Source organism: Stenella coeruleoalba (assembly GCF_951394435.1).
Source record: "Stenella coeruleoalba genome assembly, chromosome: 3".
Lineage (NCBI taxonomy): Eukaryota > Metazoa > Chordata > Mammalia > Artiodactyla > Delphinidae > Stenella > Stenella coeruleoalba.
Genome location: NC_137148.1, coordinates 169,513,330 through 169,528,766, shown reverse-complemented (window position 1 = coordinate 169,528,766; position 15,437 = coordinate 169,513,330). Strand labels below are relative to the sequence as shown.

At 46.4% G+C, this 15,437-nt stretch overlaps 2 protein-coding genes across 7 annotated transcripts in view; one reads left to right on the top strand and one right to left on the bottom strand.

Moving 5' to 3' along the window:
• The window catches only part of RFX2 (regulatory factor X2), a 185,955-nt gene that overhangs the window by 91,055 nt on the left and 79,463 nt on the right, over positions 1 to 15,437 (bottom strand). The window contains exon 1 of one of the 6 annotated variants that reach the window (XM_079918168.1): positions 7,997 to 8,111. The exons of the other annotated variants lie outside the window; for them this stretch is intronic. The gene's annotated coding sequence lies outside the window, so the exon portion shown is untranslated. Of the gene's footprint in view, positions 1 to 7,996; positions 8,112 to 15,437 lie in introns of those variants that run through there. 6 annotated transcript variants of the gene reach the window in all.
• ACSBG2 (acyl-CoA synthetase bubblegum family member 2) overlaps positions 7,054 to 15,437 on the top strand; it is a 66,423-nt gene continuing 58,039 nt past the window's right edge. Inside the window, exon 1 of the mRNA XM_079918172.1 lies at positions 7,054 to 7,146. Coding sequence (XP_079774298.1) covers positions 7,139 to 7,146 — 8 coding nt within the window. The 5' untranslated portion in view covers positions 7,054 to 7,138. The remainder of the gene's footprint in view (positions 7,147 to 15,437) is intronic.

Below are 15,437 nucleotides of genomic sequence, written 5' to 3'. Positions count from 1 at the left end.
CGAGGTGGGAAAGCTCCAGGTGGTGTTTTCTTTGGGTTCTCCCTGGATGGGGTGGATTTTTGTGGGCTGGTGATTCTGGCGGGAAATTGCTTCCCTGGCCTTACCCCACGGATCACCTTTTGGACAGAAACATATCCTGGAAACACGGCACTATTGCGAAAAGATAAACAGTTTGCCTTTTAAAAATATAAGCATAATTAAGTGTTGCTGCAACTTCAGGAATGGGCTTCTGTATCATTAGTGTGATTTCAACAGTTTTCCGAGGAGACAGGCGCTCAGGAGCCAAGCCTCCTGTCGTTCTGTGGGGACGCGTCCTTTCCGCTTCCGCCAGGGAACTGTCCCCATCTGATGATCACTGTGGTCTCTACCAGGCCTCACTGTCCCTGGTGCTCAGTCCTTGAGTTACTTCCCCCTCCGCCTCAGAGCCCTTTCCCAGGTTCCCCCCTCACCTAAGAATTGCTGCAAAAGCTTCTCTGTCCAGCATGATTCACAGTAGCCAAGTGTGGAAGCAGTCCACACATCCATCGAGGGGTGAAAGGATAAACAAATGTGGTCCATCCACGCAACGGAATATTATTCAGCTTTAAAAAGAAAGGGAATTCTGACACCTGCTACAACATGGATGAAACTTGAGATCATCAGTGAAATAAGCCAGACACAGAAGGACGAATACTGTCTGATCCCACTCACAGGAGGTCCCTCGAGAAGTCAAATCCATAGAGACGGGAAGTAGAGGGTGGGGCCGGGGGCTGGGGGAGGGGCTGGGGAGTCAGTGTTTCATGGGGACAGAGTTTCAGTTTGGGAAGATGAGAAAGTTCTGGGGATGGACAGTGGGGATGGTTGCACAACAATGTGAATGTCCTCAATGCCACTGAGATGTGCGCTTAACACTGGTTAAAATGGTAAATTTTATGTTATTATATTTTGCCATCATTTTGTAAAAAACCACTTTTCTCTGACTCTTCGTTGGTTTCCTGCTCCTTGAAATATGATGGTTCTACCTCTGGCCTTCTCACCCTCTGCCTCTGAGTGAGCTCATCCATTTTCACGACTGAAATGACCAATTATGTGCTGACAGATCCTGACCTTCAGCCTGGACTACCCCCCCCCACTGTCCCCCGCTGTCTCCAGATCCTGAAATCCAGCAGCCTGGCAGGAAACTGCCCGCACTCGGCTGGCCCCCGCGCATCTCAAGCTGGCCAAGCCCACGCCTGAACGCATTACCCCTCTCCGCCCCACTAGCTTCTCCCAGGATCCCTGACTCACTGAAGCGGCCTGTTCTACCTGATCCCCAAAATCAGACACGCAGGGATCGCCCTGGGCTCATCCCTGCCGTTGGTCCCAAGAGAGTCACCAGGTCCTCAGAGCCCCCAGAACCCTGCAGCTCTGTCCCCACGCAGCATCCCTGGCTGGTGCAGTCGGCCAGGTCGCCATCGCCCTGGGCCTGGACCATGGCAGCTGTTAATTCTCCGTCGCCATCCTCCAGACGCCATACCTTTCGCTACACCTACCAAAATCCCATCTGATCACAAAGTGCTTCCCCAGCAAACCTCTCAGCCCAGCACCAGACGAGTCCCACTCGTCCAGCCAGGGGTCGGCAAACTTCTCCTGTAAAAGCCCAGACAGTAAATATTTTAGGCTTCGCAGTGCACGTTCTGTGTCAGTCGCAAATAGTCAACCCCACCGTGGCCTCAAAAGGGCAGCCAGGGGCTTCCCTGGTGGCGCAGTGGTTGAGAGTCCGCCTGCCGATGCAAGGGACACAGGTCTGTGCCCCCGTCCGGGAAGATCCCACATGCCGCGGAGTGGCTGGGCCCATGAGCCATGGCCACTGAGCCTGTGCGTCCAGAGCCTGTGCTCCGCAACGGGAGAGGCCACAACAGTGAGAGGCCCCGCGTACAGTAAAAAAAAAAAAAAAAAAAGGCAGCCAGAGACAGTATGGAAGTGAACGAGCATGGCTGTGTTCTAGTGAAACTTTGCTTCCAAAAACAGGCTGTGTGTGCCGACACCTGTTCTCCTCTCTGGCCTGATCTCCCCTGTACCCTGCACTCAGCTTCCAGAAAATACAGCCGCGCCACGGCTCTCCCCACCAGTCTGCTTGTACATCAAGACTCCGCTCCAGCCCGCCTCCTCTTGGACACCTTTTGTGCCCCCTCCAGGCGAGCGGCCTGCCACACACATGCCCTAGAGAGACCTCTAGCCCATCCCCGTTCTGCAACTGTCACACTCTAGTTGGTCTTTGGTCTCTGTAACCTCATAGAATAGTGTTTGACTCAGAAAGGAATGAATGAATGAATGAATGAGCGATGAAGAAATGGCAGGTCCAGAAAGCAGGTTTTCCAGCAAACGACTGGACACCACGGCTCTGACAGCTACAGGCAGAGGTGAAATCTCCTAACAACTTAATTTATACTTAGAATAGCAGCCAGAGTCCTCCCCATGGCCACTGGGGCCCTGTGCCTCTCCTCCTTTTGCTCACCAGTTATCAGCCACACAGCCGCCTTTCTCTGCTCCGACCAGGCCCAGCTGACTCCTCCTGCCGCAGAACCTTTGCACCTGCTGTCCCCACCCCGCCCCACCTGGAAGGCTCTTCCCTCTGAACAGCACAGGGCTTCTCCCTCTCATCATGACAGTCTCAGCTCACCTGTCACCTCCTGAAGAACTTCCCTGGACACGAGTAGCCCAGTTCTTACACACACACACACACACACACACACACACTCAACTGCAGAGATCTTAGTAGAAACAGGTTTACTATATATAGCATATCTGGGCTTTGTTACATAGTAAATGACAAATAATCACTATATTGGCCATCACATGTAAGTTCTAGATTTTTAATGGCTTTAGAATTTTTTTTTTTCATTTTTAAACATGGACTATAGGAGGTATAATCTGATTCACAGCATCTGAAATCCACTTGCTGTATGTATCGTCTATAGGCTTGGGAAGACAACTGTATTTTTTGTAAATTCATAGAATTGACCACAATTTAAAATGAGGTTGCCAGGGCATGAAACTATACTTTAAAACATATAAAAGCTATGTATCATAAAATAGGAATGCACTTCAGGAAAAAAGAAGTGAGGTGTAGCAAGGAGCAAGGCCATGCTGTCTGCTCCAGTCAAATCCTGGCATGAAGACCAGGACTGTTCTCACCTCCAAGAGGCTGATTTCCTGACTTCGACAGGACTGGCACCTAAGAGCCAGCACTAATGGAGAGGCAAAACCAGTTTTTAAGTTTTCTCATCTGCAGGTTCTGCCTGGAGAGCTGGCTGCTTGGCAAAACCTGTCTGGAAGTGTGATGTTTTGGGAGTGATTTCAGATGGACCGATACCCCAACCAAGGTGTGGGACTTTGAGACACTTTTTGGGTTGTGTTTTTTGGTTTTGCCCAGCACTTAACGCGTACAGAGTGCCATATCTGTACCAGAGAATTTCTGTGCAATCGAAGGGTATTTCCCACCTTAAAACAGACAGTGGAAGGCTCACCCACTCAATCGAGCAAGATGTATTTACTGAATGTCTCCTCAGCATTTGGTGGTCAAGAAACCAAAATTAAAAAATCACCCCAGGCAGGCCACACTGCTTGTTTGCTTGTTCTAATAATAAAAATAACAACAACAATAATAATAGCTACTCCGTTGTACACCTATTCTGTGCCAGGACCTGGGCTAAACAGTTATAATATTATTTCCTCTTTTTTTTTCTTTTTGCCGCACTGCACAGCTTGCGGGATCTTAGTTCCCTGACCAGGGATCAAACCTGTGTCCCCTGCAGTGGAAGCGCAGAGTCCTAACCACTGGACCACCAAGGAATTCCCTATAACATTATTTCTAATACCAAAACCATATAAGTGATTTTCTCTTTCACCAATGCCAAACCTTACCTGGAGTCACAGAGCTAATAAACATGAACCCCTTCTCTGTGGGGCCCTAGAGCCCACATCAGCAGCATCCAGGGCTGGGACTTGCATTTTTCCTTTCCTTTGTCCCCTGACCCCTTCATCCAATCTGAGGATCGCAACAGGACATGTTACGATCCCTGGTGAACAGGCTGGAATCATCTGGGCAAGACGCGCCGGTGGTTCGGACCAGGGGCTGGCGGTGGTGGAGGTGACGAGGTGTGGTCAGATTCTAGGTCTCTACCTTTTTGCTGATGGCTTGAGAGAGAGAGGGCTGGAGGACGACTCCAACGTGTTGGCCTGAGCAGCCAGGGGCCGGCTGATGTTCACTAAGGGAGCTCGGAGCCTTCAGAGGAGCAGACTGGGGGACTAAGCCCTTGTCCTTAAGCTGCCTGTCAGCATCACCATCTTCACCAGCTGCAGCCTGCCAGCCCATGGGGTGAGCTCTCCACGGCTCTGCCCCCCCATTCTCTGACCCCACTCTTTATCCCATCCACCCCCTTAATTCTGGGTCTTCCTCTCCTAAGCTTCTCCCTCTCTTTTGTCTTTTCCTATAAGAAGTCCTTTGCTCTAAGTGTCCATCATCAGATGAATGGATAAAGAAGATGTGGCACATATATACAATGGAATATTACTCAGCCATAAAAAGAAACAAAATTGAGCTATTTGTAATGAGGTGGATGGACCTAGAGTCTGTCATACAGAGTGAAGTAAGTCAGAAAGAGAAAGACAAATACCGTATGCTAACACATATATATGGACTTTAAGAAAAAAAAATGTCATGAAGAACCTAGGGGTAAGACAGGAATAAAGACACAGACCTACTAGAGAATGGACTCGAGGATATGGGGAGGGGGAAGGGTAAGCTGTGACAAAGCGAGAGAGTGGCATGGACATATATACACTACCAAACGTAAAATAGATAGCTAGTGGGAAGCAGCCGCATAGCACAGGGAGATCAGCTCGGTGCTTCGTGACCACCCAGAGGGGTGGGATAGGGAGGGTGGGAGGGAGGGAGACGCAAGAGGGAAGAGATATGGGAACATATGTATATGTATAACTGATTCACTTTGTTATAAAGCAGAAACTAACACACCATTGTAAAGCAATTATACTCCAAAAAAGATGTAAAAAAAAAAAAGAAGTCCTTTGCTGATCTTGGGTTCTGTGAGGGTCCTGACAAGGGAGGCAGTTTCTCTGAGAACTTCCCTTGCTTTGAAAAAAGTTTCACATTTTACAAATAAGTAGGTGTGTATAGAGGAGCACGTCATTTCAATAAGTGGTCAACATGCATTAGTTAAAAAGAGCCGAAAGAGATATGGGGATATATGTATATGTATAGCTGATTCACTTTGTTATAAAGCAGAAACTAACACATTGTAAAGCAATTATACTCCAATAAAGATGTTAAAAAAAAAAAAGAGCCAAATATACTATAAGATATGGTTCCTTCTGGCTCTGGAATTTTACAAGCAAAACCACCACCTGTGACTATAAAAATCCTACAAGCACATTTAAAATGTTGACTCAATTATATATACTATTAATGAAAGTTCAATTAATTAAATATCAATTAATATTAATTAATTTTAACTCGACTCTGAAACTACAAATTAGATCTAAGGAATAAGAGCCAGATAAACAATTTCCCAGCATCTGCACTTCTGGTGGATAACTCCAGCCTGGCAGTGCTTCAGTGATAAACACGGTTAAAGATGAATATTAAGGTGATATGTGGCCTGCACCCAGAAAGCAGATATCAACTGAATTTCAGAGGACTTGTTCTGTTACTGGGGGTCATTAATAATTCTGCCCCTCTCCTCCTGGACTCCCCTTTTGAGCATCTCAGAGGTTTATCTGGGATGAGAGGCAAATAGTTCATATTGCTTTTACCACAGGGGCAAACTGTTTCTGCATTCATTCCTGACCCACATCAGCTGGAACATCACAGGATCCCGGAACCAGTTATCTTTTCCATCATATATTATTAGAATTCTGTCTTTTTTTAAAAAAGACTACCAAGTCCCCCCGGATACTCTACCAAGCCTGTTGGCAAAATTAGCACCAGTAATTAAGGAAATTAAATTCCTTTCCTGGGGGGTGGGGTGGTACCATACACTCTTTTTCTCTGGCCAGAGTAGGTGAGTAACCATTTCTAAGGTTATTTTAGAGTCAGTTCAAGTTTTTAAACTGGAGTGGGAGAAAGGTGACCAGCCTCTGGTACTCCCCGGCACAGAGGGTAAGGGTCTTTATATCAATATGAGCAAACAAATAATGTTTCAGATTATGAAGCAACAAGATAAAAACGTGCTGCCAATATATGCAGGCAAAAAAAAAAGTTTTTGTTGTTATTAATATTTTCTGTTGTCGTTGTCATTATTTTGATTTTGGGGGGAAGTCTTAGTTGACATGGAGAGCCTTCTATCAGGTTTGCTATTTTGGATTTGCAGAGATAAAGCTGATTGGACGGGGGAAAAACTCATGACAGTCTGCACCGACAGTTCAATGCACAAAGCAAGAAAATAACTGGATGTTGGGGGAGGGGGAGAGGGGCGGTGCATAATTAAAACACCAGAAGCAGGAATGAGGTCTCCGCGGAAAGGCAGCCCTGGACTTGTGCACTACATCCTGCCCTTCTCCCTCATTCCTGCGGGGCGACCGGGAGGTTAAAATTAGGACGGTGAACCACCCCCGCCGCAGCCGCCGGAATGGCAGGGGCAGTTGGGCCCCGGGGGCCCTTGAAATAGCCACTAGGATCGGAAACGCAACTTTTCTTAGCGCAGCAGCGAGAAAAACCAACAGGGACGAAGCCTGGAGGGAGCGCCGCGGCTTGTCCCAGAGGGAAAAGAAAAGGAATCAAGAGCATTTGGAGGGGGGCGTGTTTTCGGGGGTCAGGGGTGGGGGATGGATTCACACATACACACACACACCCGCGCACTCCCACAACACGCGGAGAAAATGCCACCGAGCAGCTTGGGCCCACAGGTTGGGCTCTTTAAACAAAATAATAAATTAATAAATTAAAAAAAAAAACAAAAAACCACAAACCCACAACCCTTTCGGAGAAACTTTTCTTGCTTCGCGATCAGTCCAAATAGGGGAGCTGCGGCGGTGCGTAGGCGCTTCCTGAGGGGCGTGGAGGGACTGGCGGATCCAGGATCCCCCAAACTTGGGAACACGGGGTTACCAGGGAGAGAGCGGAGGAGTATCCGAGGAGCCCTAAGCGCGAGGATTCTTGATGAAAAGGTGAGAAACGGGTCTCTGGGAAGCCCGATTCTTGGGGAGTTCGTAGTCAAAAAGTGAGGAGGGGAAGGGTTCTTCCCCTAGACCAGCGCACCGACTTTGGTTAAAAAGTGAGGATGGGGTTACAGAAAGCCCTAAAATTCAGTATTTGGGAACGGGGTCAAAACGATGATCCCCGGGACACCCCAAATTCAGGACTTTGAGGGTAAAGGTGAGAACGAATCTTTTAGGCCCTCTCAATTCAGGAATTTTAGTTTAAGGGTGAGAGAAAGGTCCGAGGGGCGCCCGAATTTCAGAGATTTGGGGAGCAAACAGGAGGAGCCCCCAGGCGCCTTCAATTCAGGGAGTTTAAATGTCAGAGTTCGAAACGCGCTGCTAAGGCGCCCCCCAATTCAGGGAGTTTGAGGGGAAGAGTGAGAGAGGGGTCCTCGGGCACCCCCAGCTTAAGGATTTGGGGAACGAAAGTGAGAAGAGGTTCCCCAGGAGCCCCACATTCAGAGAGTTTGGGTAAAAAGCTTGAGAGGGGTTCCTGGGGCACCCCCAACCCAGGGATTTTGAGGGTAAGAGTGAAAGACGGTTCCCCTGGAGCCCCCAACTCAGGAAGTTTTGTAAAAAGTGAGCCGATGGGTCCTCACCGCTCCCCGAGTTTGGTTAAAAGGAAGAAGGGGACCACGGCCACTCCAAACTCAGCCGCGCTGTCGGGACTCGGGGTGCGGAGGGAGGTCCCGCGGGCGCGCCATCCCGTACGTTTGGGGTGAACCGCAGGGACTGCGCTGCCCGCTCCCCGACCGGGATACCCGCCGCCCCCCATACTCCCCGGCCGGGCAGGGCCCGGGGCGGTCGCATCGGTCACCTGGAGTTCCGGCCGGGAGTTCGGGCAACGGCTCCCGCGGCGGCGGTGGCGGCTGCTGCGTGTTGGTCCCCGTTGGTAAGTAACAGTCTCCACGGCTACAGTCTCTATGGCGGCGGCGGTGGCGGCGGCTGCCGCTCCTCCTCCCGCTCCCGGCGCCCGCCCGCCTCTCGCCGCCTGCCCGCCTGCCGTGACGGGGCGGGGCGTTGTTATCGGCAACGGTTACCAGGTTCCACGCCCCACCCCCTCAACGGCCCGCCTCCAACGGGCGCGATGAGGGCGGGGTGCAAGACCCTGCAGCTCTCCACTGGCTGTCCGCAGTGCCTGTCACCGGGGGCGTTCCCCGGCGAGGAAGAGGGCGAGGCTCGACCAATCGCCCCGAAGGAGGGCGGGGCTTGGAGGGAGGCGGGCGCCGCTTGGGAGGGTTGGTAGGCGGGAGGCGCGCGCGAGCCGAGTGTTGGTTGCGCCGCTCCCGGAAGGCCGAGTTTTGGGGACCCGGGGACCTTCGCTTATTGTCGGGCGTTCTGGCACAGTTTAGGTCCGGGGCCAGCAAATTCCGACCCGCGGGCCAGATGCGGCCCACTGCCTTATTTTCATGGCCCACAAGCTGAGAATTTTAAAATATGTTTTAAGTGGTTAAAAAAAAAAATCGAAAGAAGACTTTCGTGGCACGTGGAAACTATATGAAAGTCTTTTATTTTACTGAATCCAGTATTTTCAGCTCCTTTAAGGACTGACAGACTATGGCCCGCGGGCCAAATTCTGCCTGCCTGTGCTTGTAATTAAAGGTTTTTTGGAACACAGCTTCCCCCATTCCTTTAAGGGACACGGAAACTTGTCCCACAGAGACAGAGTTGGGTACTAGAGACTTGAGCATTTGCACAAAGATGGGATGACATAAGCAAAGTCTAAAATATTTACTATCTGGTACTTCACAGAAAATGTTTGCCAACATTTTCCCCTCCTCCCTACCCCCAGGTAGTAGGTTCAACTTTTGAATGGGACAAACAAGGGACCCTCTCAGAGTTTTTTGGATTTTTTTGGCTTTTTTTGGGTAGGGGGAGATTGACAATAAACAGAATAATAAAGTAAACATATATAGTTATTTGGGAGAAGGGGCTGGAACACAAGGAGAAAAAACTTGTTCTGAGAAAAGGCAGGCAGGGTAACTTTAGGGAAGATTAGACTTCAGCCTTATTCATTCAACAAGTAATCATATTAGTCAGAATTGACTAAATTGTCCTTATATGCCAGAAAGTGATCTAAGCATTTTTCATATGCTAACTTAGTTAAATCTCACAATCACATCCTGAAAAAAAGCGTATGCATTATCCCTGTTTTACGGATCAGAGAACAGAGGCCGGGAAAAAAACGAGTGAATTTGTATCAAACAACTTGTAAGGGCTTCGAACCCCAGTGGTCTGGTGCCCAATCCCACACTCTTGACCACTAGGTGGGTAGTTTTCAAACATTTTTGACCACAAGGCACAGCAGGAAGTATATTTTACTCAGAGCCCCAGTTCACACAAACACATATATGACGAAAACATTTTCATGACGTGATACTTTAGGTAATGCTGATTTTTTTCTATTCCGTTTTGTTTTAATGAAAATGCTGATGGTGACTTGCTAAATGGATTTTGCCACGTGCTAATGGGTTGCTTCTTGCAGAGTTTCATGGGATGGAATCTAAAACTTGAGACTGCAGGAATCAGTTTCTGAGCTTCAGTGATTAATTTAGTTAAAAATATTTATTGAGTGCCTACTATTTGCCAGGCACTGTTCTTCTAGGGATACAAGTCCCACACTTATAGGAAAAGTAACAGGGTAGTAACTTGGGGGTGAGTAGGTGGGGCTTATTTTGCAAGGAACAGCCAGGGATGGCCTCTGAAGTGTGGCCAACCCAGATGGTTTGATTACGGGGTTTCCCAGGGCGTGGGACTTTCAGTGCTAAATCTGGAAGATTCTCCGACAAAGTGGGAAGATTTGGTCACCCTAGGCCTCTCTGAGGGGGTGACCTTTGGGCCAAGGTCAGAATAATGAGGAAGAGGAAAGGAACATTTCAGGCATTCAAAATCCCTGGGGTGGAAACTCATGTGGAAGAAACAAAAAGCAGGTCCTTAGGCGTGGCTGGAACAGAGTGAATGGGGAGGGGTGAGTGGGTGGGGGGTGGTGAGTCAGAGGATGGAGGGGGTCATTTTATTTGAGGTCCCATAGGCCATAGGAAATGGTCCTCATCAGATTGGGAAGCCATTGGACGGTTTTAAGTAGGGGGCAGATGTACTCCAATTTGTGATTTTAAAAGCTCACTGCACGGGGGATAGATTGCAGGAGGCAAGAAAGACAGAGAACTTGGGAGTCTGTTACAGTTCTGGACTGAAAGGTATGGTGGCCTCAATCAGGGACCTGGTAGCAGAGGTGGAGATGAATGGGTGGATTAGAGGTACGTTTTGGAGAGCATTCTGATGGACTGGATGTGGGGAGGTGAGGGGAAAAGTTTCAGAGTGGGACAAGAGGTACCTTGGAGCCTTCTTGTATGGTTCATTCTGGTATAACTCTTGTTTTGAGAATGCAAATTTGTCCCAACGTGATGCCGTATTTGCAGTATTATTTATGTATTTCTTCCCCACTGAACAGGTATAAAACTCTGCTATCTCAAAGAGGAAATCATGAGGGAAGTTAGAAAATACTCTGAGATGACCGAAAATGAAACACAACATACCAAAGTTTATGAGATGCAACTAAAGTAGAGGAAACTTGATAGCTATAATCATCTATGTTAAAGAAAAAAAGAGAGAGGGAAAGATTTCAAATCAGTAATCTAGCTATCCACCCTAAGAAACTGGAAAATAAGAGTAAACCAAAACTGAAGCTAGCAAAAGGAGGGAAATAATAAGGATTAGGGTAGGAGTAAATGAGATAGAGACTAGAAAATCAATAGAGAGAATTAATAAAACCACAAGTTACTCCTCTGAAAAGATCAAATAGGTTGATAAAACTTTAACTAGGCTGACCAAGATAAAAAGAGAGAAGATTCAAATTACTAAGATCAGGAAACAAAGAGGGGACATTACAACCAACATTACAGAAATATAAAAATGATAAAATAATACTATAAACAATTGTATGCCAACAAATTAGATATCCTAGATGTAATGGGAGAAATTCTTAGAAAGATGCAAATTACCAAAACTGATTCAAGAAGAAATAGAAAACTGAATGGATTTTTAACAAGTAAAGAAATTGAATTAGTAATCAAAAAACTTCCCACAAAGAAAAGCCCAGGACTACATGGCTTCATGGATGAATTCTACCAAGTGTTTGAAGAAGATTTAACACTTATCCTTCACAAACTAATTTTTAAAAAATATTTATTTATTTGGTTGCACTGGGTCTTAGTTGTGGCACATGGGCTCTTTAGTTGCAGCTCGCAGGCCCCTTAGTTGTGGCTCACTGGCTCCTTAGTTGTGGCATGCATGTGGGATCTAGTTCCCTGACCAGGGATGGAACCTGGGCCCCCTGCACTGGGAGTGCGGAGTCTTCACACTGTGCCACCAGGGAAGTCCCCACAAACTATTCTTAAAATTAGAAGAGGAGGGAATACTCGATGAGGCCATTCTAACACTCTCCGAGGCCAGAATTATCCTGATACCAAAACCAGACAAAGACATCACAAGAAAAGAAAACTAATAACCAAGATTTCTTATGAACATAGATGCAAAAATCCTCAACAAAATACTGGCAAACCAAATCCAGCAGCATATAAAAAGATTTATACACCACGATCAAGTGGAATTTGTCCCAAGAATGCAAGGTTGGTTGGTTCAATATTAAAAAAGTAATAATTGTTTTAGTAGAATAAAGGACAAAAATGATATGATCATCCCAACAGATGCAGAAAAAAGCATTTTACAAAATCCAACACTCTTTCACAACCAACTAGGAATAGAGGAGAACCTCAAGCTGATAAAAGACATCTACAAAAAATGCCACCATTAAGTATCAATAATGATACTTAATGGTGAAAAGCCAAATGTTTTCCCCCTAAGATCAGGAACAAGACAAGGATATCTGCTCTCGACACTTCTATTCGACATTGTCCTGGATGGGCTAGCCAGAGTAATTAGGCAAGAAAAATAAATAAAAGGCACCCAGATTAGAAAGGAAGCAGGAAAACTATCTCTATTTGCAGATGACATGATATTGTATGTAGAAATCCTAAGGAACCCATTAAAAAGCTATTAAGACTAATAAGTGAATTCAGCAAGGTTGCAGCGTACAAGTTCAATATACAAAACTCAATTGTTTCCCTATACACTAGCAATGAACAATCTGAAAATGAAATCAAGAAAAGAATTCGATTTACAATAACACCAAAGAGAACCAAAGACTTAGGAATGAATTTAATGAAAGAAGCCAAGACTTGTACAATGAAAACTAAAAAACAAACAAAACCCAAAACCAAAACAAACAAAAAAAGAAAACCAACAGCATTGAAAGAAATTAAAGAAGTCCCAAGTAAATCAAAGGATATCCCATGTTCATGGTTAAGAAGATTTAATGTTGTTAAAATGGTAATATTCTCCAAACTGACCTAGAGACTAAATGTAATCTCTATCAGAATCCAGCTGGGTTTTTGTTGTAGTTGTTGAAATTTACAAGCTGATCCTAAACTTCATAAAGCAACGCAAGGAACCCAGAATAACCCAAACAATCTTGAAAAAGAACAAAATTGGAAGACTCACACTCCCAGATTTTAAAACTTACTACAAAGCTACAGTGTGATATTGGCATAAGGTTAAACACACAGATAAATGGAACAGTACTGAGAGTCCAGAAATAAACGTACAGTTTTACAATCAATTGATTGTTTTGGACAAGAGTGCCAAGATTATCAATAGTCTCTTCAACAGGTGGCACTGGGACAACTGGATGGCCACATGCAAAAGGATGAAGTTGGACCCCTACTTCACACCATATACAAAATTAACTTAAAATAGATCACAGACCTAGGTGTAAGAACTAAAACTATACAACTCTTGGAAGAAAATATAGGAGTAGATCTCCATAACCTTGGTTTGGTAATGGCTTCTTCAATATGATACCAAAAGCAATTTAAAAATGGGAAAATATTTGAATTGACATTTCTCCAAAGAAGATATACACACAGCCAATAAGCACATGAAAAGATGCTCAAAATCATTAGTTCTCAGGGAAATACAAATCAAAACCACAATGAGATACTGCTTCACAGCTACTAAGATGACTATGATTAAAAAAAACCCAAAAACCCCAAACAGGTAATAACAAGTATTGGCAAGGATGTGGAGAAACCAGAGCCCTCATACACTGCTGGGAGAAATGTAAAATGGTACAGCCGCTTTAGAAAACAATACGGCAGTTCCTCAAGAAGTTAAACATAGAATGGCTATGTGACCCAGCAATTTCACCCCAAAGTATATATACCCAAGAGAAATGAAGACATATATCCACACAAAAATTTGTACACAAATTTTCATGGTGGCATTATTCATATAATAGCCCAAAGTAGAAACAATCCAAATAGCCACCAACAGATAGATGAATAAGTAAAATAAGGTAAATCCATATGATAGAATTTTTTTTTTTTTTCTGTACGCGGGCCTCTCACTGTTGTGGCCTCTCCTGTTGCGGAGCACAGGCTCCGGACACGCAGGCTCAGCGGCCATGGCTCACAGGCCCAGCCACTCCGCAGCGTGTGGCATCCTCCCGGACTGAGGCACGAACCCGTGTCCCCTGCATCGGCAGGCGGGCTCTCAACCACTGCGCCACCAGGGAAGCCCCCATACGATAGAATTTTATTAGGCAATACCATGGAATGATGTACTGATATCCACTACAACATGGATGCACCCTCAGCACATGATGCTAAGTGAATGAAAGGTGACAGTCACAAAAGGGCACATATTGTGTGATACAGTCTATGGGAAATGCCCAGAAGAGGCAAATCCATAGAGACAGAAAGTGGATTAGTGGTCATCGGGGGCTGGAGGAGGGGAAATGGGGAGGCGCTGCTAAGGTGTACGGAACTTCTTTGGGAGGTGATGAAAATATTGATAGTTGCACAAGTCTTTGTATGTTCTGAAAACCACGGAATTACACACTTTAAAAGGATGAATGTCATGGTGTGTGAATTATATCTCAATGAAGTTGTTATGAAAAGACTCTGCTACCATATGAATTAGGTTCCTTTTAGTTGTAACTCAGGTGTGTAACTCACTGATGAAGTTTTTGAGTATTGTCACCCTAACTCCATTTTACCCACAAGCCAGCCCTGTGTGTTTTTATCCTGTAATTTTGCCCAGGGTGGTGATTTTTAGGAACGCATTTATTGCCTTAGCACAAAACTGACTGCATAGAGTCATTCCAGTTTGATGTTAGTAAAGCGGCAGCTTTCAGCCGGTCAAGTGACAGTCGTCCTTCATAGAAAGACAAGACAAGGTGGAGACCCTGCCTGGTCAGTTTTTAAGAAAATCCAATAACCCGTAGCCATTTGGTTAAGGGGAACCTCCTCAGAAATTTAGCAGCAGCCTGTGACATCAAGGCTCTCTCATCCAATGGCCTGATTTGCACTGATGTCAAACACGACTGCACATTTCCCTTCTTGCTTATGAGCTCCTGGGAGGAGTCTAAAGTCCTTGGAGATAAAATACTGAGCTGCACCTGCCCTGTCCGTCTGTAGTGGAGAAGGATCCCTGTTCGAAAGTTATTATGAACTTCAAGACGGCAACAGCACAGCAATAAAGCAAGCGTAGGAGACCTCGTGAAGCTGTCCTGGATACAAGCCACCACCCCTGCCCCATCTTGGTGGGTGGGCTGGCTGCCTCCTGCCATTCCTTTTACCCGGCCAAACCTACTACACTGACCGCCACTTCCACTCTCCCTGGTCCCTAGGAATTCAGGCCCCATGGCCTGCTTATCCTCTGCGAAGGGACACCAGAACAGGCTCCAGGACAAGATCTCAGATGCCCCCACGCCGGCTCTCTGAGCACATCTAGTTCCTGAGAAACACACAACACCTCTTCCCAAACGAACCCGCTGTTTGCAAGCCCATCCTGATTTAGCATCGAGTTGCCTTGGCTCAGCTATGAAAACAGACAACCAGCCCTTCTCTCATCCTGCAGCTTCTGGCAGGAAGTGGATACCGGTCCAGCATGCCTCCCTGGAATGGGAGCATCACCCGCTCCCTGCTCCCAGGGAGTCTATTTGGAGCCAAGGCACGCCCTTCAAGTCCCCCTCCCCAGGATCGGAGGGAGGGGCAACCAGACCCCTCTGCTCACCCAGCCCTCAACACCCCGGACGTAGTCTGCCAAGACATCCCTTTAAGAAGTTAAATAATGCCATTTGCAGCAACATGGATGGACCTGGAGATGATCATACTAAGCGAAGCAAGTCAGACAGAGAA